The sequence below is a fragment of the Leucopleurus acutus genome (assembly GCF_964270905.1).
Source record: "Leucopleurus acutus genome assembly, chromosome: 9".
Taxonomy (NCBI): Eukaryota; Metazoa; Chordata; class Mammalia; order Artiodactyla; family Delphinidae; genus Leucopleurus; species Leucopleurus acutus.
The window spans coordinates 20,489,036-20,516,072 of NC_139144.1; the positions used below are offsets into that span (position 1 = coordinate 20,489,036).

General features: G+C 38.0%; 1 protein-coding gene across 1 annotated transcript; it reads left to right on the forward strand.

Annotated features, from left to right (window-relative positions):
- The first annotated feature begins 671 nt into the window (after positions 1–671).
- SYPL1 (synaptophysin like 1) lies at positions 672–26,672 on the forward strand. Its single transcript, XM_082846417.1, has 5 exons — positions 672–810; positions 16,970–17,094; positions 18,408–18,615; positions 23,332–23,520; positions 25,102–26,672. Exons 1-5 carry the CDS (start codon positions 742–744, stop codon positions 25,234–25,236), a joined length of 726 nt encoding a protein of 241 aa, XP_082702543.1. The 5' UTR covers positions 672–741; the 3' UTR covers positions 25,237–26,672.
- The last annotated feature ends 365 nt before the right edge of the window (positions 26,673–27,037 follow it).

Sequence of the window (27,037 nt, forward strand, 5' to 3'; positions counted from 1 at the left end):
CCGTTAGGTATAACCTTCCTTGTACCTCCTCCAACCCTGACTCCAATGATAATTCTGACAATAAATTTAATTTCTGTAAGAATGTTTGGTGAATCACGGTTCTGAGAGAGACCCTACGGCAAGGTCGCTCAAAGTCCGTTGTTCTGCAATAACTTTCCACCATTTTAATAAAAGGTCCCTAACACCAGCCTTGAATCACGGCTTCATCTGTATTAATATTTTATAAATCCAGGTAAAAGTTGGGAACTGTGAAGGGAAGCCAGGGGAAGACAGCTGTTGCCCGGAGAGGCGTGACGAGACCTAACTGAATCCTGGGGTTTCGCGCTGGTCAGCGGCCCCCGCTACGCAGGGTTGGAACTGGGCACGCGCATGCGCGACAGGAACCCGAGCGTCGCGGGCTGGATTTGAGGGAAGGGGGCGCGGAGCACGCAGCATGGCGTCCAACATCTACTTAGTTCGCCAGCGGATCAGCCGGCTGGGCCAGGTGTGGCCCGGGAAGACACCTCCCCTTCCCTGCCTCTGCCCGCCCTTGCCTCCAGCGGCCGCCCCTCTCCGTCTCCGCCCCAGCGCCTCGGCGTGCGGCTCAACAGCCGCCGCCCCGCCCCGCCCCGCGGCCTCCCAGGCCCGCCTCCCGGAGCCCTCCCCGCTTGCCCTTTCTCGCGGCAGGGCAGTTCTGTCTTGTCGGTCCCCCTCCTCTTCCGCCCCGCTGTCCTGATTCTCTTTCCCTCCTTCCCTCAGAGGATGTCCTCCTTCCAGCTCAACCTCAACCCGCTCAAGGAGCCGCTCGGCTTCATCAAGGTCCTCGAGTGGGTGAGTACAGCCTGCGACCCCCGGGCGGGGAATCGCGCCGCCGTTCCCGCTCCGGTTCCGGCCCGGCCGGCGTCCTCGGCGGGGCGGCTGGGGGCTCTTGGGAGACGGGGTGCGGCTCGCTCCGCGCGGGGGAGCGAAGCCGCCGTTGTCCCCGAGACGGGACCGGACGGGACTGGAAGCGCGGGGAGGGGACAGGAGGCCGCGGCCTGGGCCTGCGCGGGGCGGGGACGCCGCGGTCGGCGTCGAATCACGGGTCCCTCGGCTGCCTCCGTCCCAGGCGGAGCCGCCCTGCCACACCGAAGCTCACCTCTGGGTATCCCTCGGGGAGTGGTGGTTTAAATTTCTCTTTGGCTTCACTGCTTTCCGCAAGGGAAGAGAAAACTTCCTCTTGCGGTCTAACCGAAACCCGGCGGGCCGGAGTAGCACCCCGGCCGGCGCTGCCTCTGCGCCTCCGGTAGAGCCCGTGCATTTCTGCCCCGTGCGGACTGGAGGCCGCGCTCCGTCGAAAGCTGGTGTGCCTTCCCTAAGTGATCTGACGAGCTCTCGGGTCTTAATTTGCTTTTAAGATTGGCCCCAAGTTAAAAATGGATAAAAATAAACTGTGGGTCAGGGAAGCGGGCGGGAGTGGGCGGAGTAGGGGAGAAGGTCTAAGCAAAATGCGTTGTTAGTCCGGTCGACTGAAACACAAGTTAGGAATCGCCATCCAGTTTGTTTTAGGTATTTCCCAGCAACATCCTGCAGTCAGCTCTTAGTCCTTCCCTGGGAACACTCTCAGTCATTAGCATCAAAGCAGATTTATTACTTCGACCTTGGTGATGATCAGTCACTTTGGAGGAGTTGGTGAATACACCAGGCACTGCACAGTGCCTTCGGAGTTCGTGGCCTAGGACATATTCCAGTGGTGGTTTTCAGGCCCGTATTAATAGGCAGCTGGCATCTGTCCAGCGTGCAGGCAAGTTGCTTGTTTAGCCAGCAGCATTTACATCCGTAACTCTTCAACCCCGTATGTTAGTGATAAAGTGGTGAAGAGTAAGAACTTAGGATTTTCTGTTTTAAATAACCTACGAGGATGTTTTAAAAGTAACACAGAAGCTCACATTCTCTAATGGGTGCTCAGTCCTGATTTCCTTCCTGCACCCAAGGGTTCCTACGTTTCCCCCAAAGTTTTACTTGGTGTTTTCTGAAAGCTGAAATAGTGCTAACTTCACACAAATGTTTACTTTAAAGACACCTAAATGTATATATTTAGGGTTCTGTTAAGCCTAAGCCCAGATTTAAATATAAAGAAGATTCTTATTTGAGTATATAAAAATTTTAAATTGCAGGATGAAAAACACATTTAACTGAGCTAATCAAATATCAGGTTTAAGAAAAAGTCTTTTATACCTAGTAGTTTAATATCATTGAGGATTATAATTAAATTTATAATTAACTTAAAATTTCACTTAAATGAAGAGGCAGTTGTTTATATTTATGCTTACATTATTCGTCAGTTTTTTTAAATGTAAACTTAATTTTTTTCTTAATATTTTAAAACAGTGATAAGTTTATTAGTGATCATAGGTCTGACATATTTTGAAAAATATCCTTTTTAAGCTTAAGGAAATACTACTTTCAGTTTGAACAACTTACTATCACACAAGAGAATCTTTTATGAAAAGAGTATTTGTTGTTCATGGTGTAGAGAATATTTATTCAAATATTTGAATGTGTATTATATACAGGTGCTGAGCTAAGCACTAGCACTAGACCATGTGAATAAAACATGGTCTTTTCCTCATGACCTAATAAGAAAAACATGAAAACAAATATGAATATGCCATATGGGCAATACTATAATAAAGGTATAGGCAAAGTGTAGTAGGTGAAAGGAAGGAGAAATCGATTGCTTGGAGGTGCTAGAGAGAATTTCAGATGAAAGAACACTTGAAGGATGAGTACTTGTTCACTTGGGGAATGGTTGGGGAGTGGCTTTACAGGCAAAGAGAATCTTATGTTCAGTGGTGTGAAAAGTTGAAGCAGCATAACCCTATTTGCGAATTTAAAAGTAATTGGGGTTGACTGGAACGTATACCGGGAGGGAGGGTGTGGTTTGAGATGATTCTGAAAGGTTTCAAAGGGCTTGCAGAATAGTTTGGAGTTTATCCTATGGGCCAGTGGTTCTTAATCCTTTGGGTTAACCTTTGATAATCTGGGCCCGTTCCTTAAGAAAATGCATATGTGCAGGTACAGAATTTGGGGTTGTTTATCGTACAGCTTCCATCTAAGCCCAGAATTCCTACCGTGTAGGGTCGATTCACTCATTCAAGAGTAAATAAACAAGTGAATAATATAATTATATTTGCCTTTTAGAAGTTTTTATTTTGTCAGCAGTGTGCGGAATGAATTGGAGAGGAAAGGTCATAATTGAAGAAAGGGAAATCTGTTATTTGAAACATAATGAAGGCCTAAAACTAATTGCAGTGGGACTAGAAAAGAGAGGTTTAGAAATTTGAATATATTTGTAGGGTGAAGAAAAGAGAGGGCTGTAAGATGACTGCCATATTTCTGACTCGGATTAGTAGTGGCACATCTGTCTAAGACAGATCACTAAGGAGAAGCAGCAGATGTTTGGTGGAAGGTCAGTAAGTTTTGAATGATTGAGTTTGTGGTCTCTTTAAAGCATATAAGTGGAGGTATCCTGTAGGCAGTTAGATACATGGATCTAGAGTTTAGAAGACAAGTATGGGCTGGAGATTCAGCAGGTATTTGGCAGCAAAGGAAAAAGGTATTGTTAGGAAGTTGGAGAGAAATAACATCTTAGCATCACTATTAGAGATATTTCAAGAAGAGAGTACTCAGCAATATTAGGTGCAATAGGTTAAGAAAAATAATTACTAAAATGCATCCCTTGATTTGGGTAATCAAGAGGCTTTAGTAAGAGCAGTTTCGGTAAAATCAGAAACCAGATGGTAGTGGGCTGAATGGATGTATGGTAAGCAAGAGAAGACAGTGAGAGGAGACCACTATTTGACTGTGAAGATGGGAGAGATTGGGCGGTAACCTATTTTAAAGATGGGAATGAGTGAACGTGTGTGTGCGCTGTAGAGAAGAGACTTGTGAATAGAAGGTCTAAAACAGAGGCAGAGAGGCACAAGACAAGGCTCTAGAGGAGAAAGGCTCATAGTAGGAATTTTTAAATGTGTTTTGAATGAATTGGTCAAGTTTCATAAGGTGTTGATTGAGATTACCTCTAAAAATAGTCAATAAATACATTTACAAACAAGTCTAAAATCTAGATAAAGGCTGCTTACTATCCATATAACTAGAAGAATAATTCCCCAAATCAGCTTACCTTTAGCAATGTTCTAGAAGATGTTAGACTAAGATATAACCTGATAATATGTAACTTTCAAGGGGTCACAAATATGAAGGCCTCATAGACTTGAAGGCAAGTACCCAGTAAATATTTATTGACAAAATAAAAATACAGTCACCAAAGCAGAAGCATTTCTATTTTGCTTCTGAACTGTAGCCACCATGCCTCTCTCTCTCTCTCTCTCTCTCTCTCTCTCTCTCTCTCTCTCTCTATATATATATATATATATATATATATATATATATATATATATGAATCTACTTTAATCTACTTCTGGCCCTTAGTTACAGTGCCTGGCAGTGACATTGCCTTAGTTCTGTTTGTGTAATAAGTACTCAGTAAAGGTTGAATTTTTGTTGTACTTATATGGGAATAGCAATACTTCACAGGGCTGTTGGGATGACTGAGTTATAAATATGTGACTAATGATAATGTATTTGAACAGGTCTTAGTAGGTTCTTCAGAACTGAAATGCTATGTTTCTAGGAAGACTAGATCCAGACAGTGGATACAATTTGAGCCCTATATGACTAACATATCTTCCGGTCCTTCAAGATCACTAAGTTCTCGTTTACATATTTTAAACTTTAGAAATGGTTATTGTAGACTTTTCATTTGTTTGCGTGTTTTCCTGCTTTTAGCAGCCTGTCAAGGTAATAAGATAAAATTTAGGTGAGATTAGATGCCCCATGTGTAGGAGTTGAACATGGAAGTAAAAGGCAAGGGTTAATGTTATCAAAGCAGCTTTTTCAATTATTTAATATTTTTCTAGTAAATTTTAATTTGGATCTTACTTTGTAGTCAGTTATCACTAGTATTTAGATTAAAGTTTTTCATTAAAATGACTATCTCCTTTTAATATTGAACACTGTGTTTTGGACTTTTTTGCTACTTAGGGTGAACACTGGTCAAATGTTTAGCTCTAAATAAGTCTAAGTAATATGCTTTCCTAATTCTACACACACAAAATTGTGGAAGAGATACTGTTTGGGAGTATATAAAGGAATTATAGACTAATTAAGTTGAATTTTAGAATTATGAATATTTTTGTGCTGGCCAAGTTTACTCTCAGTGTTAACAGGAGATATTTATTGAGTTCAATATATGTTCTAGGGCTTTACCTGTATTTTCTCATTTAATTTTCTGACAACCTATGAGGGTTGTTATCTCTATATTACATGTTACCGTTGTCATCTCCATGTTACTGAGGCTTAGAGAAATTAAGTAATGTACTCAGATCCCATGATTGTGATTACTACATCCTGGACTCAAACAGTCTGTTCTTAGTCTTTTCAGTAACTTACCTTTGTGTTTCTGATTGGTCTTTTAATAAATTAATGAAGAGATTACCCAAAATTTCAGGCTTAAGAAACAAAAACATAAGGTACCTGAAGTAATTTTTTTCTTGTTACATGCATGTTTATAACAGGATCTTAGGAGGAGTTAAAAACAAGTAGGGTTTTCTTGATTCATTTATCAAGTTTGAATTTTTTTCTGATTTTATACTTATAATTAATGAGCAAATTCAAAAGAACATTTAAGAACATTACTTTGGGGTAAATTATTATCCAGGAAAATTAGTGTGAAAAACGATGAGAAAGAAAACCCATAACCGTTTGAGCATTACATATATCAATTTGTTTAAAAAACAAACTTTCAGAAATACGTACTAGTTTATCTAAAATACTCTAAAAGTTTAGTCATCCCAAGTAGATTATAGGATTTTTACAAACAGGGACCATGTTTTATTCTAATTTTGTGGTTATAACATAGCACAGAGGAGCAGCCTAGAAAATACAAATGATATTACAGAGTATAGGGGATGAGGCATACTCAGAACGATATTTTTTTCATCCATTTGCTTAATACTTAAATTTTTAGGCTATCAGTCTATGGCACAGACTACCTTTTAAGAAACTTACCTTTCTCTTAACCTTGCCATTTGTGTTCACTTTTTTCCCCTATTGTAGAAAGGGAAAAAAGGATTTCAAATGGCATTTTGTGCCTACCAGGACTCTATATACATGTAAAACTTGTAATAGACTTACTGACTTAGCACTATGCCTTTGCTCTCTGTTTCTTCTACCCGGAATCCTCTTAGTGTTTGCCTTGAACCCTCTCATGGGATATACTAGATGTTTTTTTCATAGACTATATATATATATATATATATATATATATATATATATATATGTTGTCAGTGGTTTTTAGAATGTACATATATACACATACACACTCACTTCACACATACAAATAGCAATCTCTTATAAAACATTAAAGGGAAAATTAAGATAACAGCAGTGCTTTAATACAGTGGTTCTCAAAACACTTTGGTCTGAGAACCCCTTTATACTCCTAAATATTGAGTGCCTCAAAGAGCTTTTGTTTATGGGGTTGTATCGATTGATACTTACCATGTTAGAAATTTAAGCTGAGACATTAAAAAAAAATTTTTTTTTAAATAACGATAATTAATCACTTGAAAGTTTGATTACATCAATGGCAACAAATGCTGCTGGTTTTCCTTGAAGTGAAAGCCTCATCCTTTTCAAGAAACAGATCTGACAAATATGCAAGTCTGAATACCTATATTTTGTTTATTACTTATTTTTTCAAGTAAAAATAGTATTTAACGAAAAAAGTGACTAGTTCAGCAAAGAACTCAGTTGTTTAAATGCTTTCCCTGCAGACCACCATTGTATTTAGGTATGCCGTAAAAGTGGGGTTTTTTGTTCGGAGTGGATTTGCTAGATCATATGGCAACTCTATTTTTAGTTTTTTTTTTGTTTTTTTTTTTCCGCGGGCCTCTCACCGTCGCGGCCTCTCCTGCTGCGGAGCACAGGCTCCAGACGCGCAGGGTCAGCAGCCGTGGCCCACGGGCCCAGCCGCTCCGCAGCATGTGGGATCCTCCCGGACCGGGGCACAAACCCGCGTCCCCTGCATTGGCAGGTAGATTCCCAAACACTGTGCCACCAGGGAAGCCCTATTTTTAGTTTTTTAAGGAACCTCCATACTGTTTTCTATAGTGGCTGCACCAGTCTACATTCCCACAACAATGTAGGAGGGTTCCCTTTTCTCCACATCCTCCCCAGCATTTATTATTTGTAGACTTTTTGATGACTGTTGTTCTGACTGGTGTGAGGTGATACGTCATTGTCCTTTTGATTTGAGGTTCCCTGATAATTAGCATGAGCATCTTGTCATGTGCCTATCAGCCATCTGTATGTCTTCTTTGGAGAAGTGTCTATTTAGGTCTTCTGCCCATTTTTTGATTGGGTTGTTTGTTGTATGAGCTGTTTGTATATTTTGGAAATTAAGCCCTTGTCGGTTGCATCGTTTGCAAATATTTTCTCCCCGTCTGTAGGTTGTCTTTTCAGTAATAAAAGTATTTGCACATCCTACTTCATCCCACAGAATATTAAGAAGACTCAAATGTCAGGATTTAATAAAAATAACAATTTTTCTGCTTCATCGAAGGCATTCTTAAGTGAAACTGGCTTTTTTTCTTTAACTGCAAATGCATGGCAGTGAAATAACAGTTTGATGCTTTTGCTGATTCTTACTAAAGCCCAGCAGTTTTACCCACCAATGCTTTTGCGCAAATCAGCACAAATGTCAATGTAGTATAAAAAGCAAAAAATGTTGTAATAATATTGTAAAAATATTTTTGACCTCATGGACTCCTTGAAAGAGTCTTGGGTATTCCCTGGGGTCCACAGACCACACATTGAGAATTGCTTTTCTAATACAGGATAAACATCATTGGGGACCGGCAATGGAATGGAAATATGGGTGGGAGAAGGACTGTTCCCGGATCTGGGAAATAAATCTGAGAAAAAGCTTCAACCTATTGTTTGGCTTTATAACTTCCATGGAGTGGAGTACTTAAAGAAGTAGAGAGAGAGAGAAATGGCCCCCTAACAAAGACCTGAATCAACCTACCTGCTTAAGGTCTGGATTTGTGTTAACTGCAATATTCTCCTTTGTTGGTAGTTTGCGGTCCCATTATAGGATAAGGTATTTGTGGATTAGGGCAGGGGTCCCCAACCCCAGCAGGAGGTGAGTGGTTGGCCGGCGAGCGAAGCTTCATCTTCCACTCCCCGTCGCTTGCATTGCCACCTGAGCCATCATCTCACCCCCGCCCACACACCACCCCCGTCCAGGGAAAAATTGTCTGCCACGAAACCGGTCCCTGGTGCCAAAAAGCTTGGGGACCGCTGGAGTAGGGGATTAAGAAGGCCTGGTAGAAATGACCAAAAAACTACTGGGCAGGGAGATGACTTACAAAACCACGAGACCAGGATGGGGAAGCGGGGAATAACATGCTCTCAAGCTGAGCTTACATCAAATATCCTAAAAAAAATACATGAAGAAAACTAATGTTTGCTTAAAAGCTCAAATTATATCAGTGGCAACAAATACTATCAGTTTTCCGTGAAGTGACAGACTCACTTCAAGACAGCCATCCAGATCAACAATCGGAATATTGATTCGCTCCAAAAGACATAAAAATAATAGAACTGTCTGAAATGATTTTAAAATAAGTATATTTAGGTTCCTCAGAGATTTCTAGTTCCATACTCAGGTTAACAATTGTTTAAGAATAAAGGTGACATAAAGATGTTTTCAACAGTAATAATTGAGCTAGCAAAAATCTTCTAGCTATTTATTTCAGCAGGAACTCAAGTTTACTTCTCATGATCCAAATTCTTAAGGGTTTTGGAACTGTACTAGAAGGCTATTTAGAGCTTTCTATGATTGTACTTTCCAAGCAGAGGGAAATAATAGAAGAGTGAAATTGAAGAACTTTGAAACTGACTTCACTGCTCAGTGCACAGTGGGAGTAAACTGAAATATTAACATCAATAACAAAATGTTTTTTAAAATGAATATCTTTGGTAAATGCTTCAGACTTTGATTTAGAAAAATCAATACCTTGGCTCTAGGCATTCTAATCTGACTGATTGCAAAGGCAAACATGCTATGATAGTTCATTTAAGTACTGAATGATCATTTGATTTAGTAAAACAGCATGCATTTGATTTGGCACATAAACCCTCATATACAATATACTTTTCGATCTATTAATATTTCTGAAGGTTTCAATTATATCATTTTCCTGAACAGATTAATCATGAAATTAAATAGCAGTGAGGACCCTGCAACTAGAAACGTGAAAGATACCCATAAATTAGATGAGTACCAGTGTTCCCCAGTAGAACCCTCTGTGAGCTGAGCAGGGTCTGAGAATAGGAACTGGGAACTCTGGCTGACTCTGTCATTGTAAGATTTTATACACAAAGCCCTAGTATGCATCTATAATTTAGATGCATGTTTTACTATGTCATTATCTTAAGGCATATTATTTATATACACTCAGGGTAAATTTCATTCATATTTCAAATTTTAAAAAATCCTTATTTCAGATATTTGTCTAATAATTTCTTTTTCTCTTCTTTTTCTTTCTTCTTTTTTTTCTTTTTTTTTTTTTTGCCAACTTCTGATCTGATTAAGTAGAATCTGTTTTTACCTGGTAATGTGACTCATGAATGCAGCTCATAGAGGGTATTAATGCTTCTACTTTCTCTTTTGGACATGAGGTTTTGTATTATCACTCAGTAGTTTCTGTAAAGACTTTTTTTTTTTTTTTTTTTTTTTTGCGGTACGTGGGCCTCTCACTGCTGTGGCCTCTTCTGTTGCGGAGCACAGGCTCCGGACGTGCAGGCTCAGCAACCATGGCTCATGGGCCTAGCCGCTCTGCGGCATGTGGGATCTTCCCGGACCGGGGCATGAACCCGTGTCCCCTGCATCTGCAGGTGGACTCTCAACCACTGCGCCACCAGGGAAGCCCCTGTGAAGACATTTTTAAGCCACCAGTCCATTTTGTGAAGGTTAGTTTGGTTAAAAGTAAATAATTTATTCCATAAAGACACTTAGCCAGGCACACTCACATTATTAAATGAACTCTAAAAGTGGAAGAATAGGTGAAGGTATCACTGTCTGTCCTTCCCTGTTATAGGACTTCCTTACCTTCAGGATACCCAGCATACTGCCCCGACATCTGACTCTCTGACATACAGACCCAGCATGGGTTTCAGCAGTATGTTAATTTTAATAAAGCTTTATTTCCTTGTTTAAGTCTAAAAGTAGATATAAATAGGCATATTTTCTTCTTGTACACCAGTTAGATGAGTACTCCAGTCTATTTTAGAGAGTAGTATTCTAGAAGACCAGATATTAGATATAGAATATAGATATTCTAGATATCTAAATTAGTGAGGCATGTCTTGTGTCACTAATGTGGGTCCAGTGGGCAGAGAGATAAGTAGAACTTGAGACTGTCATAATGAATATGGAACCTTTTGACCTGAATAGAAGCTTGCTGTCATCCTGTCCCTGGATTCTTACTAGTTACTGTACAGGTGGAATTTCATATCAGCAGTTTCAGTCATTCTTTATGGGATAGAGAGAGAAGGGGGAATTAGTTTCATAAGTGGCAAGGAAATATAAATCAGCATACTAGAACACCTCATTTTAGACTAGAAGTACAAACAAAAGTGCTGCTAGGAACCCCTCATAAAGTAAATGAGTGAAACAAGTGTTTGGGAGAAAAAAGAATAGTGGAAGTTCATTGATTACTGGTAACTAACACGCATTCTGAGGGTTGTAGAGACAATAGAGAGTGACAGCAGTCTGGAAAGCACATACTCTGTCTTAGGTGTCATCTGTCATGCATTTCCATGTGATTGTTGCTTTATGGGGATATAGGTCTGATACTGGCATATCTTTATCCACACCCACACAGGAAATCCAAATTTTTATGTGCAGCATGCTGATATGAAAATATTGACAACAAATTCACATTTTTCATGAATACTGGGAAAACCACAATCTATCTTCTGGCCAGGTTTCACCCATGGGCTGCCAGTATATAACTTCTGATCGAAATCAGAGTACTAGTGCAAAATAGGGAGAGGTGAGATGGTTGGATAGTTTACTCTCAGATTGTTTGTACTTCATTTAGTAAAAAGTGTGTACGTTATCCCTTTTTTCCCATAAGATAAAGACCAAAATGGCAAACATGACATTTATTTATCCTCATAACAAAAAGACAAGCTTGAAATAATGAGTATTTAAGACTTGAACTATGGTTTTATTTGTACATTATTGGCAATTGATTTTTTTTCCTTTAATTAAGCAGTTATTTAGTGAGCATTTGGTGTATGGCAGGCCTACCAGGTAGGCACTGAAAATCCTGAATAAAAGCAAATGCAAAGACATGACAGTCTGCCAAGGGAGAGATAAAGGCAGTAGTCTTAAAAGCAATAAGCTGTGGTACAGTGTGCCATTTATATACTAATTTTTGTATTAAATGGGAAACTAGTTTTTATCATTTTTGCTTTTGGGTTTTTGTTTTGTTTTGTTTTTCTAATAAGGCAAGATACACAAGAAGAATGCCAATAATAGAGGTAGTGAACTCAAGTCTATCTATTCAGCCCAGGAGACAGAATAGTACCACCACAAGGAACTGGGCAGGACCTTAAAGGATGAGCTTGTTGGAGAACCAGGGTGGGGGCAGAGGTGGGGAATCTTGGCAGAATAAACACGCATATCCAAGACATAAATACTTGGTGTGTTTCAGGAACAGTAAGTACAGTATATAGTGCAGTGTGACAGAGTTGTACAGGACCTGGCAGGGAGTATAGCATATAAATCTAGAAGGATGAAGTTGAGGCTACCTCAGCCCTGCCTCTTATGCCAAATTAAGAAGTTTGGGCCTATGGGCTTCCCTGGTGGCGCGGTGGTTGAGAATCTGCCTGCTAATGCAGGGGACACGGGTTCGAGCCGTGGTCTGGGAGGATCCCACATGCTGCGGAGCAACTAGTCCCGTGCGCCACAACTACTGAGCCTGCGCGTCTGGAGCCTGTGCTCCGCAACGAGAGGCTGCGATAGTGAGAGGCCCGCGCACCGCGATGAAGAGCGGCCCCCACTTGCCCCAACTAGAGAAAGCCCTCGCACAGAAACGAAGACCCAACACAGCAAAAAAAAATAATAATAATTAACTAATAAACTCCTACCCCCAACATCTTCTTAAAAAAAAAAAAGAAGTTTGGGCCTAAAAAGATCTGGAAAGCCATTGAGGAAATCTCTTCAAACAGGGGGTGACATGACCAGATTTTTATTTCATATCAGTGTGATATCACTCTAAACAGCTCTGTCCGATAGAAACACAGTGCAAACTACAAATGCCAGCCATACAGTAACTTTAAGCATCTTACTAGCCACATCAAAAGAGTGAAAAGAAACAGGTGAAATTAATTTTAATAATACATTTTACTTAACCCAGTATATCCAAAATATTATTGTTTCAACAAGTAATATAAACAATTATTGATGAGATATTTTACATTCTTTTTTCATACTAAGTCTTCATAAACCATGGTATATTTTACACTTACAGCCATCTCATTTCAGACTAGCCATTTTTAAAGTGCTCAGTGGCCACATGTGGCTTATGGCACCTTACTGGACACTGCAGCTCTAAAGCCCACAGTAAAAGATGAATGGTGTTGGGAATGAGTTTAAAAGTGAAAGGAGGGCTTCCCTGGTGGTGCAGTGGTTGAGCATCTGCCTGCTAATGCAGGGGACACGGGTTTGAGCCCTGGTCTGGGAAGATCCCACATGCCGCGGAGCAACTAGGCCCGTGAGCCACAAGTGCTGAGCCTGCGCGTCTGGAGCCTGTGCTCCGCAACGAGAGAGGCCGAGATAGTGAGAGGCCCGCGCACCGCCATGAAGAGTGGCCCCCCGCTTGCCACAACTAGAGAAAGCCCTCGCACGGAAATGAAGACCCAACACAGCCAAAAATAAATAAATTAATTAATTAATTTAAAAAAAAAAGTGAAAGGAGGAGTCTGTTGGGTTAGTCCCAGGGAAAAATGGTGCGGGCCTGAACAAAGACAGTGGCAGGAGTGATGTAGACAAGTAAACAGAGCTTTTAAAAGAATGGCATTATACCCTGTGTAATCTTTTTTTTTTTAATTCTTTTTTTTTTAATAGAAATTTATTTATTTATTTATTTTGGGCTGCGTTGGATCTTCATTGCTGTGCGCAGGCATTCTCTAGTTGCAGCGAGGAGGGGCTACTCTTTCATTGCGGTGCGCAGGCTTCTCATTGCGTGGCTTCTCTTGTTGCAGAGCTCGGGCTCTAGGCGCGCGGGCTTCAGTAGTTGTGGCACGCGGGCTTCAGTAGTTGTGGCACGTGGGCTCAGTAGTTGTGGCTCGTGAGCTCTAGAGTGCAGGCTCCGTAGTTGTGGTGCACGGGCTTAGTTGCTCCGCGGCATGTGGGATCTCCCCGGACCAGGGCTCAAACCCGTGTCCCCTGCATTGGCAGGCGGATTCTTAACCACTGCGCCACCAGGGAATACCCCCTGTGTAGTCTTAGGCAACTTTTTTTCTTTCCCACTCAGCGTTAGGTTTCTACAATTCATCCATGTTGAAGTAGGTAGCTGTAGTTTGTACATTTTCATTGCTATGTAACTTCCCATTGTAAGTACTGTATATCAATATAGTTTATCTACTTTCCTGTTGCTTCCCCTCCCCATATTTTGATATTATAAACAATGTTACTGTGAACATTCTTGTGCACATCATGTAGTACGCATGAGCAAGAGTCTCTGTTAGGTCTGTAAACATAGATACTAATCGTTTGTGACATTATCGCAAATACTTTCTCCTAGTTTATAGCTTGTTTTACATTCAGAAGCTGACTTGATTTTTAAAAAACCCTCTTTTTCTGTAGTTGAATTTACTCTATGGTTAGCTTTTTTTCTTTCTTAAGAAATTCTTCCCTTCTTTGTGATCACAAATTTTCTTTTATGTTGTCTTCATAATTTTTAGACTCACTTTTTACAGTTAAGACTTTAGCCCATCTGGACCGTCCTTCCTTGTGTTAGTTATCGATTTCAAATAACAAATTACCCCAAGCTTAGCACTTAAAACTATAGACAGTTTATCATCTCACAGTTTCTGTGGGTCAGGAATCTGGCAGTGGCTTAGCTGAGTTGTTGCAGCTCAGGGTCTCCCAGGAGGTTGGCTGGGGTTGCAGTCATCTCACGCCCCCCTCTAGTTAACTAATATGACTGTTGGCAAGCCTCAGACAGTATACTTTCAAGGTCCCTCACATGGTTGATGGTAGTCCTCGGTTCCTTACCACATGAGTCTGTGAGTTGCCTGAGTATCCTCCCAACATGGCAGCTGGCTTCCCCCAGAGCAGGTGATTCAAGGGAGTGAGAAATGAAGACAGAAGCTGTAATCTCTATTACCTTACCTCAGAAAGGACATCCCAGTCCTTCTACCATATTCTGTTCACTAGAAGCAAGTCACTGTGTCCTATCCACATTTAAGGGGGGAAAATTAATCTCCACCTCTTGAGGGGAGGAGTATCCAGGAGTTTGTGGTGACATCTTTAAAACCACCATTCTCTTTTCCTTAGTGCCCTACAATGCCAGCTCTGTTAGCTATAATTTGTCTATACGCACAGATCTGTTTCTGGCCTCTTTATTCCATTGATTCAATTTGTGTATCCTGTTTCTTTTTTCTAATTCTAAACGTGGGTACATACCCAAGACTCATTTCCTGGCCTTCTGTTTTCACTCTGTGTATTCATGCACATTTATGCTAAGAGGGTATCTATTCTTCTTTCTTTATTTTTTAACTCTTTTAACTGAAGATTCCAAACTATGTGCTGACATTATACCAAACTCTTCATATCTATAACCAGATTCCTTTTCATATATCTCTTCTTCATGGAAAAAAAATTTCGTGGATGGTTATGATCCTGATTATGGCCTGATTCAAGGTCCTGGATGAATCCATGAGAGGCATTATATCAGTGTTCAACAGTATAGGCTTTGATACCAGACCTGTACTGAATTGTATCTATTTGCTGGATGTCTGTGACCTTGAGCAAAACAAAGTTCCTGCCCTCTTTGAGTTTACATCCTAGAGAAAAGTGGGCAAACAAATAATGAAGTACTGTCAGGCACTGGTAATTACAATGGAGGAAAAATAGAGCAGTACAAATAAAGAGAATAGATAGTGTGGGGTGGGAGGGGCACTGTTATTTAACATAGTGAGGTTAGGGAAAGGCCTGGGCTCTCTGATAAGGTCACATTGGAACAGGAAGCTGTGAAGTAGGAAGTTAGCCATGTGTTCCAGGCAGAGGGAATAGTTCAGTGCAAAGGTTCTGAAGGAGTTTATCCCATGTCTTTAATGAATAGTAAAGAGATTTGGCAGGGGAAAAAGTAGCAACGTGAGATGAGAAATGTTAAAGGAGGAAAGGATCTTGTAGACCATTATATGAACATTGATTTTATTTGGAGAGAACTCAGAAGCCATTGGAGAGTTTTGAGCAGACAATAAAGTTTTCTGCCATATATATATATATATTTTTTTTTTTTTTTTTTTTGCGGTACGTGGGCCTCTCACTGTTGTGGCCTCTCCCGTTGCGGAGCACAGGCTCTGGACGTGCAGGCTCAGCGTCCATGGCTCATGGGCCCAGCCGCTCCGCGGCATGTGGGATCTTCCTGGAACAGGGCACAAACCCGTGTCCCCTGCATCAGCAGGCGGACTCTCAACCACTGCGCCACCAGGGAAGCCCTTCTGCCTTATATTTTTAAAAGATGACGCTGGCTGATGTGTTGACAGTAGACTGAAGCAGGGGCAGGGACAGAAGTAGGGAGCATCAGTTTCAAAGGCTGTCACCATATAATTCAGGCAAGAGGTGATAGTTTTGATTAGGATGTTGTGATGGTGGTGGTAAAAAGTGATCAAATTCCAAATATATTTTATAAATAGAGCCATCAGCATTTGCTGAAGGATTGAGCTCTTGTCACTACACTGTATCTGGGCTTTTTGTTTGTTTTGTTTTGTAGAAAATTCGTAAGATACAAATAGAAAAAGGAATTATCTTTTGTCTTCTGTTCAGAGGTGACCACTTAAAATTTTAATGCATAGACTTTTTAATTTTTGTTGTGTGTGTATGCATAGATGTAGACTCATGCACAACGCATTGCTTAAACAAACTTTATATGTATTGAACCATTTTCTTTATCGTTAGATATTTCCCAACATTTTAATGACTGCATAATGTTCCCTTGTGGAATTGAATTACAGTATATTTGATTCCCTGTCAATATTTAGGATGCTTTCAGTTTTTTTCCTGTTTGAATAGAATTTGAGAAAACACCATTACATTTCTTTAAGCATATTTATGACCAGGAAAACAAATTTCCAACTACTTTTTGAGACCTCGAAATACCCACAAGTGAGGCTTATAAGCTCATGAAATAAGATCTCTTCTTTGCTTGTAGTCTCTTGGCTTTATAGTTACCCTTAGGTTCCAAATAAAATACCTCCAATTTACCCCCTTTTGATTTTGATACTAATAAATAAGACTTCCTCTGAATTTCATACTAATATTTAGTGGGTACACTGTAATTTGAGCAAATGTATTTTTTTTTAACTTCTTTATTGGAGTATAATTGCTTTACAATGGTGTGTTAAAATGTATTGTTATATGGGCTGTTATACCAGTTTCTATGTTATACTCAGGGGAAAATAAAATCACATTTGTTGAGAGTTACAAATAAATTTTTAAATAATTTGTACAATCTTAATTTGTAAATAAGAATTCTAAGAATGTTAGCGAGCCAATTTTTAATAATCACTATATTTAAAATTTTAATGACCTGTGTTTGGGTACAGTAATGCTTCTTTTCTTTTTTGGTCTCACTTTGTGTAGATTGCTTCTATCTTTGCTTTTGCCACCTGTGGAGGTTTTAAGGGCAAAACAGAAATTCAAGTGGCTTGTCTAACTAATAAATCTGACAATAAAACGATTACAGCTACTTTTGGTTATCCATTCAGGTGAGTTATTTGTTTGTTTTTATGGTTTAACAACTCTTTTTGACTCATTAAAATTTCCAACAACTTACTGATCTTGGGGGGTAGAAATATTTTAGTTGCATGCTCATTTGTAAGTAGTGATCATTGCTATTGAAAGTGTGGTGCGTGGGACCAGTACCTGTCTGCAGACTATTTTCCTGGACTGTGATGAAATAAATACAGAAAATGACAGTAAGCATTAAGAAACTTTCATATGATGTTGCCTTGACACTTTTATTCTATCATCCCACAGTGGACTGGAAATTTCAAAACAAAACAAGCTTGCTCTATCACCTTAGTTTGAGAGGCCATGTTGTGGAAGCAAACACAACTTATGAAAAATCCAAATTTCTCATGTATTTGCAATTACTAAATAATAATGTGCATTATATAGCTTTAAGACATGTATGTATATAAAGTGAAGAGCTCCTTGTGTTTCTTTCACTAGCATAAAACTTTATTTTCTGAATATTTATTTTATGACTATTTCGTTTGTAAGTTCTGTTTGACCTCAGTATTCATTAAAAGGTTTATTAGGTGTGTCCTGTGTTTAAGTCAGGGTGTGAATCCTCTTCCACTTACTAACTACTTACTTGACCTCTCCAGGACTCAATTTTTCTGTTCAATAAATTTAAATCTTCTAAGGTTGCTTTGATGATTAAATAAAATCTTACATTAAAGATATGTCAAATAGCAAGTGTTTGGTAATCAGTCATTTCCTCTCCATCTCTCAATCCTTCTCTTATAAAATTCCATTACAAGGAACAGTTACAGCCTCTTTGGTGATAAGTGCTTTTGTGATTTATGGATAGGGAAAATTAAAGACTTGGTGGAGTTAGCAGCTAATTAATGCAGAGTTAAAATGTGAATCATTACAACTGATTCTCCTGGTGCTAGTAACACAGACTCTCCCTCCTAGAATGGAATATCATGTCTCAAATTGTAAACCATTTTGTAACAACGCTGTTAATCTGCTAAGTTTTTATTACAGTAAGATAGTATCTGGGTGTGAAAGTGTTTAATTCAGTCTATATTCAGTCTATCATAACCAATTATGAGGTATAATTTATGATTTATGTACATTTCTTATGAAAATTTTAATTTACTTAAATATTTGAATTTTTCATTTTTTTAAAAGAATGTTTTAATATATTTGGGGAGTATTTTTGTGAAATGTTATTTCAGTATTCTGCCTTTCTAATACTTCTGTATTAGAAATACAGAAGATGTATTTCTGTCTCTGTTGGAAGAGTCCAAGTAATTCATAAATTTATTTGAGACTTTTTTTTTAATAGGTTGAATGAAGCATCATTTCAGACACCTCAAGGTGTAAATGTGTGTGATGTAGATTGGAAAAGTCATGTCCTTATTGGAGATTACTCTTCTGCTGCAGAATTCTATGTTACTTTTGCAGTCTTTGTCTTCCTGTACTGCATTGCTGCTCTTCTGCTCTATGTTGGTTACACGAACCTGTATCGTGATAGTCGAAAACTTCCCATGATTGTAAGTAATCACTTTCTTTTTATAAAAAAATAATTTATATAAGTATACATTATATTTGAATTTAAATATGGATTTTCTTACACTGGAAAAAAAAGTTCTTGGCATAAACCAAGTTTCATTGTGTTTTGACCTGTGCTTGCCAAGAGGTTGAGCTTGCTCTCCTTGTCATGTTTAACCCAATTCTTGTAGCCTGTTTGCAGCACTTTCTCTGTACTCTCTAGAGTACAGAGGTTTTTTTGTTTGTTTCTAACTCTGTTTTAACCTGGAAAGAACTCAAATATGTGATAGAGCATATTAGGTTGCAAGTAGCAGAGAAATTAAGTAGAAATTAATGCCTTTGATTCGAAGAATTGCTGACCATGCTAGTAGTCCCATAACTGTGTTCCTATTTCTTATCTTTTTTCTCTCTTCTCAAAGAGACCCCCTTTATGTCTTAATACAACTTAATAGTCTATATCAGAAATCCACAAACTATGGCACACAAGTTAAATCTGACTCACTGTTTTTGGTTTTTTTTTTTCAAATAAAGGGTTTTTGGAACAGAGCTATACCCAAATAATTAGTCTATGACTGCTTTCATGCTATAGTGTCAGAGTTAAGTCATTGTGACAGAGATCAAAAATATTTACTGTCTAGCCCTTTTCAGGAAAAGTTTGCTGACTCCTGGTCTGTGTTCTTAAATTCTTTAATTTACAATCTGACCCAGGTAATTCTATAAGAATTATAAAATTTGGCATTAGTGGCATTCATGAGCTAATTTTGAATCTTTAAAATGGCAACAAAGGATTTGGATTTGAAGTCCTGATACCTTTTTTGGCTTCAGGGTCTACTGAGCTAGATATAAAAATAATCTCTGAGACTTAGTTAGTAAAATTGCCCTGGATTATTGGTGGCCAATCCAGAGATAAGCTGTGGTTTTAAACTGGACCTCCACTACCAAAGAATAACTACAAAGTCAGTGTTAGTGTTACTGACTTGAAGGGACGACAGAGGTGTTTTCGTGATACTGGTCATTTATATCCTGAGAAAACACTGACCACTGACATCTGCTTATTATTTGTGAAGTTACTTGAAAGGGTAGGCCAAATTATTAAATAACAGGTTTTATTTATTTACTTATTTTTAATTTTTGCTGCCTGGATCATAAGAATGCAGATGGTAAGTAAGGAATAAAACAATATTTTACCCTTCATATTTATTCCATTTCATATATCTGAGAAGAAATTCTCAAACCTGACATTTTCGTAGAATATTTCTTGGTTGTTAGGTGCCTTTCAAAAAGATAGACATCACCTTTTTTTTTTAATTTATTTTATTTTTGGCTGCATTGGGTCTTTGTTGCTGTGTGCGGGCTTTCTTTAGTTGCGAGCAGGGGCTACTCTTTGTTGCGGTGCGCGGGCTTCTTATTGCGGTGGCTTCTCTTGTTGTGGAGCACGGGCTCTAGGTGCGCAGTCTTCAGTAGTTGTGGCGCACGGGCTTAGTTGCTCTGTGGCATGTGGGATATTCCTGGACCAGGGCTCGAACCCGTGTCCCCTACATTGGCAGGCGGATTCTCAACCACTGCGCCACCAGGGAAGCCCCGACATCAACTTTTTTACTTTGCAGTGCCTAATCAACAGAAATTATGTATCAGTAATTTATAACTTCTGTGAACTTTACAAGACTTATTTTAAAAAAACTATGGTGATCATATAGTTATTATATTTTGTTAAAATTCTTTATAGTTTAAATTCCAAATGAAGACATTTCTTGCCAGTTTGTCATTATCCCAACAAATTTAAGTTAAATCTAGCAATGAGCTTTTTATTTCTTGTATTTTGATTAGTAAGCTTTAAAAATATGACACTTTAAAAAAAATTAATTAATTAATTAATTAGTTTGACTGCCTTGGGTCTTTGTTGCTGCACGTGGGCTTTCGTTAGTTGTGGTGAGCGGGGGCTACTCTTCGTTGCGGTGCGCAGGCTTCTCATTGCAGTGGCTTCTCCTCTTGCGGAGCACGGGCTCTAGGCACGCGGGCTTCAGTAGTCATGGCATACAAGCTCAGTAGTTGTGGTACGCGGGCTCTAGAGCACAGGCTCAGTAGTTGTGGCACACGGGCTTCGTTGCTCCGCAGCTTGTGGGATCTTCCCGAACCAGGGCCCGAACGCGTGTCCCCTGCATTGGCAGGTGGATTCTTAACCCCTGTGCCATCAGGGAAGCCCTAAAAATATGACACTTTTTAAAGCAGCATTCAGGTCTATTTTTGTAGAGGGTTTTTCTGTCTAATAAAACTATAAAACTGATCTAGTTGTATCATTCAGAGCGTCAAAAGTAACTTTTCACCTCAGAGTAATCAATTAGTGGTCATATAGAGGAATAATCCAGAATTAGTTCTGTAAGTGGTTTTTTTGTTGGTATAATGTATGGTGGATACTTCTTATTTGTAAAAGTCCAGCCTCTAAATTAAATTTTGGATTCTATTTTTAATTTAACTGTATAAATATAAAAAAATTTTTTGTGTGATAACTAAATTTTTAACTATAGCCAAATACGACATGGATTTTTTTTTTTAAGTGCTATTTGTTAATGAGGGTATGCTCTTTTATCAATGTTCTCAATTCTCTGCTAAGGTATTTCTAGGAGAATTTCAACTGTGACATTTAAAAATCAACTTCAGTTTTTAAGTAAATGTAGCACTTTTTTATGGTAAGTAGGCGGAGCGTAAGGGTTCTAGGCCATGTGGAGGGTCGGAAATAGCATAAAGTGAAACTAAACAAAGATAGGGTGTCCCAAATCATAAAGACCTGTTATGAGTCATATCCTAACTTATTGGTAGTACTAGGGCTGTCACAGGCAGGTTGTGCATTGCATAACTCCACAACTAACTAGAGTCCTGAGTCGCACAGACTGTCTTCAGAGGCCCACATTTCTCCCACTTCCCCTCACCCTAAGATTACTTCGTGCATCATTTTCAGAAAAGTACCTGCTTTTGAAATACAAGAATGTCATGCCTTAAGCCATCAACGACGTGGACATAAAGAGCATAATCAGAAAAAAACAGTGTATTTTTAATTAGGAATTTGGAAGGAAGAAACCTAAAAATTAAGAGGATTTGACATCTGTTGGTCAAAACTATGAACTTTAGCCCAGAGAGAACTTGTTTAACATCTGATAACCTCATACTAATTATTAGTTCTTCAAAAGGCATTGTATTTCTAGCAAGTGCTTAGAAAATGTTTACCTGCAGCACAAAGTACAGCAGAGTACAGCAGCAAGAAAGGGAGTACTCCCCCAGTGCAAAATATTTAAGCTATAATGTTTCTATTTTCTCTTTGATATACATTTTTTAAGAGGGCCAGTAGCAGTGGGGAGCTCAAATGCAAAATGCAAATACATTGTACCACCATGCTTGTAAAATTAGTCATTGTTTTGGTTCTCTAATTACAAGACGTTTATTCAGTGCCATCTTGACGCGGTGGACAAGCTATATATATCACAGTTTCTATATCTCATACATGACCACTGGTATTTATTCGACATAAATGACTAAAAGTTCGTTGGCAAAAGTAATTTAAAACTAACCAGATTTATTTAAAAAACAAAACAATTCTGTGGTAAGCTCCAAAACCCATTTCTGAGCTTGGAAAGATTTTTGCTGCAGATATGTAAGAACTCATAGTCTTGAGCATATCTGAATGCTTAGAATACATAACATTAAAAGATACAAATTTTATATTGTTCCCACTTTGGTTGTTAATTTAAAGGAATACCAAATGAGGTGGAACTTATACTTTACACTATCCAAATGCAGACTTTAAAAAAGTGTTACTTAGATCTTTGTAGCCAGTACTCGTTGACAGAATTCTAGTTCCCCAGCAGAATAGATTAAGGAAAATAAATTTTTTTCTTTATCTTATTAGTTCAGTAAAAGATTATCCAAAATATTAAAAACTTCAGTCCTATTCTTGGAATGTAATAAGTGGCAAACACTTTCTTAGAAAACATAGTGACAAGGTGTCTTGAGAGAGATTTTTTTTGTTGTCCCTTTCTTAATATAATGCATATTCTTAAAATTTTGTGGTCATGAATTTAAAAAGAGACTAGTTATCCAGGATGTGTGCTTTTCACGATTTCATTATTAGAGGTAGATTTAACTAAAGTTAGAGGTTTGCTAGAGCAGTATGAGGAAGCAGGTGAAGGGTAAGGGAATTGAGAGTATATGTAAGAGATTATAATGAATGACCTCAGAATATAAATTAAAGAGGGAAATAAGATGAGATTGTAGGTCTCAGTGAGGTCAAAGGATTTTTGAGGTTGGGGTGTCAGAGGGAGTAAGCTAGAAAGAGAGAGGTGATATTGGAGAGGGGGTGATTAAAACAGAGATGATGGAGGTATACAGTTATTAGTGATAACAGGATCCAATATATGATCCTGAGAGGGAGAGGCTTAGATAAGTTGTGGTGAGGGCTGTGTAAAACTTTGATTTCTCCATGTGAAAATCTGACTCCTCAGGAGATAACTAAGTCTTGTTTACTGTTGTATCTCAGGCACTGGGCTGGCAATAGTAAACAGCAGTGTTTGCTGTGTTGACTGTGGCCTTTTTGATGAAGTATGTCATGAAGGCCATTTCTCAGTACCATAGGGTTCATTGTGATCTCAATTCCTTCATCATGGATTTGAAATTTAGTATCTTTAAATTAACTGTTCATTATTAATTCATGCTTATTTTTGCTTTAGGACTTTGTTGTTACTCTTGTTGCCACTTTTTTGTGGTTGGTGAGCACTTCAGCCTGGGCTAAAGCTCTTACAGATATTAAAACAGCTACCGGTCGCAATATTGTCCAGGAACTTCTGCCTTGTATTCAGCAGAGAGTGATATGTCATTTTGGCTCTGTGACTAGTATGGGATCCCTAAATGTATCTGTGGTAAGTATGCAGTGTTTATAAAATATGTTATTTCACTTATTAGAAAAACCTTATTAGTGATTCAAGAAAACAGTAGTTTTTAATAAATCTCTGGATGAATGTATTTTATTTTTACCAGCCTTATCAGAATCCTAGTTATCATATAGTCTTTACCTTTATAACAACAAAAAAAAAGTTTTTAAAGAAAATTATTACTTGTAAACAGGTTTGAACAAGATCATGGTTGAGTCTTTCTTTTCATTAACATTGATTAGGCAAGACTTTGACCCAAAAGGCACTAATAATAGTCACTAACATTTACTAAGGCTGTGTGCTAAGGTCATTACACTCATATCTTATTTAAGTTATCCAACAATTCTGAGAGGAATGTGGAAAGTGGTATTACTGTCTTCATTTTACAACTGGGAAAAGACGTAGCTCATATGTTAATTCACCCAAGGTGATGCAACTAGTAAGTTGGCAAAGCCAAGGTTTGAACCAGATCTGACTTTAAAGCAAGCCCCTTCTCTAATCTGATTTGCCTTGGGTGTATGAAAAAATACTTTTAGAGTGCCTTAAAAAATCCTAAAATTTTGGTCTATTTAAATTTCAATATTATTTTGTCTGTTATTTTATCCAAATACAGATACATTATTAATATAACAAGGGTATTATTTTTAGGGAGGTCTCATGTCTTTTCAGGAAAATATTTTTCCAGTGGATAAAGTCAGTCCTGCCTTATAAAGCAATTTGATCAAACTTCTGTTTTATAACTTTGTAATCTAAAAGTCTTTATATATATATATTGACAGTGATCTGAGATGGACAGTTTCAGAAATGTTGTTTTTATATCCAAATATACAAAAAGATAGAAAGCAGTTGGCCTTCAGTAATATGATAGTGCTCAAGCTTTTTACCTCACTCTTACCTCATAAGTCACTATTATTCTTGTATTTATAAAAAACCGAAAATAGGGTATCTTCAGTTTGTTCATCTCTGAGACTTTCATCTTCTCAGATTTATACCTAGGAAGGCTAATTTATTTTAGGTTGACTAATGCAGGATGTGAAGTAAAGTTCTTCTGTGACTCCTTTTCTCTTCTGGCTGCAGCTGTGGAAGTAAGGGAGATGGTGGTAGGGGGATAAAGTAGGGAAATAGGAAAAGATGCACAAAGGATGTTTATAACCATTCAGATGGGAGAAAAGTAAAAGCCCTCCCAAAGAAGGAACCATGGATTCCTGTGTTCCTCTTCACCTGGAAGCACTGAAGTCTAAATATAAAGTAATAAAAGGAAGGTTTTAGTTACTTTTCTCAAATTTAATCCCATCTTGTAATAATGAACATGCAAAAATAAGGTATCTTTTAGTCATGATTTTATATGTTACAAATTTAGAGATTTCATTGGGAATAAGTCATTATGTATCCAAATCTGGCATTGAAATGCAAAGTCTTCCTTTTTTAATTCCACTTTATGTGTAGTTCAAACTTTAAATGAAATAATGGTAGACAGCCTGTAGATATTTAATATTTACAGGAAAACAAAGATAGTTATGAAATTTTAATTATATACTAGATTTTCATGTTTATTTTTCTCTTTCTTAGATCTTTGGCTTTCTGAATATGATACTTTGGGGAGGAAATGCATGGTTTGTGTACAAGGAGACCAGCTTACACAGTCCCTCAAATACTTCTACTTCCCATAGCCAAGGAGGTATTCCTCCTCCAACTGGAATATAATTGAAGGGAGAAGTACAGTACACTGTTTGAAATAGATGTCTATACTATGACCTGTTGCCAACATCTTGAGAAGCATTTTTTGTTTCTAATAAAAGTAATGGCTTTTTCAATAAATTGGTGGGTTTAAAATTTTGCTGCTTTTTTACATAAAGCTTGTGCCTTTCCTAGAAATTTAAGATGTAAATGTATTCTCACATGTGAATTTGAAAATTCTGGGGCCTATTATGAGATGATACACATTTTTAAATGAACAATAATTTCTTCACTAAGTTGTTTGCCTTCCAAAGTGTTTACACCTTAAGCCTTAACATACATCTTCACTGAGAAAAGAGTTACATTGTTATATCATAATAGGAAGAAAATCTCTATTGGAATATACACTACTGTAAGTTTGTACAGATCATATTTCTAAGACCTGTCTTTGTTTAAGAAAGTCTTGATTACGTAAATCATATTTAGAAAAAACATTTAGTTCACAGTTTATATCTGAACATTGTTTATATGTTATGAAAAATTTTTAATACAAAGGCTGCATGTATGTTTTATTTCTGTTTTTCTAAATGACCTACAGTACTTGACAGGTGTACTAAAGTTGTTTTGGGAGTGGGGTTTAGAAATTTCTATTAGATGTATAGTTAATTTAGTAATTCTCTTGCATGAGGTATAAGCTTCCATTATGCTGGTTATTTAATAGATTGGCTATATAAGTAGAACATGGTTCACCGAGATGTTTTGATACGTATGGGCATTACTCCTAGTGATATTTGTTTGCTGTCCTTTGTTGCTCATACTCCTTCAGTGCAGGCTGAGGCCTCATCTCCTTGTAAGTACAGTAAAATAATCTACCTTTTTTTGCAGACTCTATTCATAGGGTTACAAAAAATGAAGGTTGCCTTTTACTTTTGAAACATTTATATTCAATGAAGTTGCTATTTTGAGTTTAGTATTGGTATTGTGAAAATGAATGCAATTTGGATCTCATGTTTCTTAATGTTATTCTTATTTCACAAATGGATAATTAAGGAATTATACATAATAAACAGGGAACCTAAGGGGGCTCTATTATGGGTGTGCTGTCTTTGCTCACACATTTGGGTGTCTTCTGAATATAGGGCTTATTCACATTTTGCTACCTAATATTTTTGCTGTACAGGCCCAGATTTCCTACTACCACATAATTGTTTATATGTGAAGCACATCTTTCTATTGCCTTATTTTTGTTGCTTTTGTTCATGACAAGCATTGTCAATATGAGAATGTATATCTTTTATGCAACCAGCTTAATAAAGAAGTTAAAGGAAAGAGTGCACTGATTGTTATATTACAAAGGAACTTTACTCTTAAAGGCATGAGCAATGCAAAATGGAATGGATTTACAAAGCAAGAAATAGAATATCACAATAGTTTTTTTTTTAATATTTGGCAAGAAATAAAAGAAAAAATGCTTTGGAGACACTGGTTCTATCCTTTTTTCTTTCAATCTCATTTTTAAAATGCTTATTTGTAACTTTCAGATTAAGTTTTACTGATAAACCTTTTCTAATTGACTGTCCAGTTGGCAGCAAAGATTCTTGATTAAGAGTGTATGCTCTGGAGCAAAACTGCCTGAATTTGAATCTTGGCTTCACCACTTGCTAGCTCATTAACTTCAGGCAAATTACTTACCCTCTGTATGCCTCAGTTTGCTTATCTGAAAAACAGGAATAAGAATGCTAACCTCACAGAGTATTTATGAGGTTGAAGTGAGTTAATAAATATAAAGTCCTTGGAACAGTGTTTAGCATTACTTTATAAATTTTGC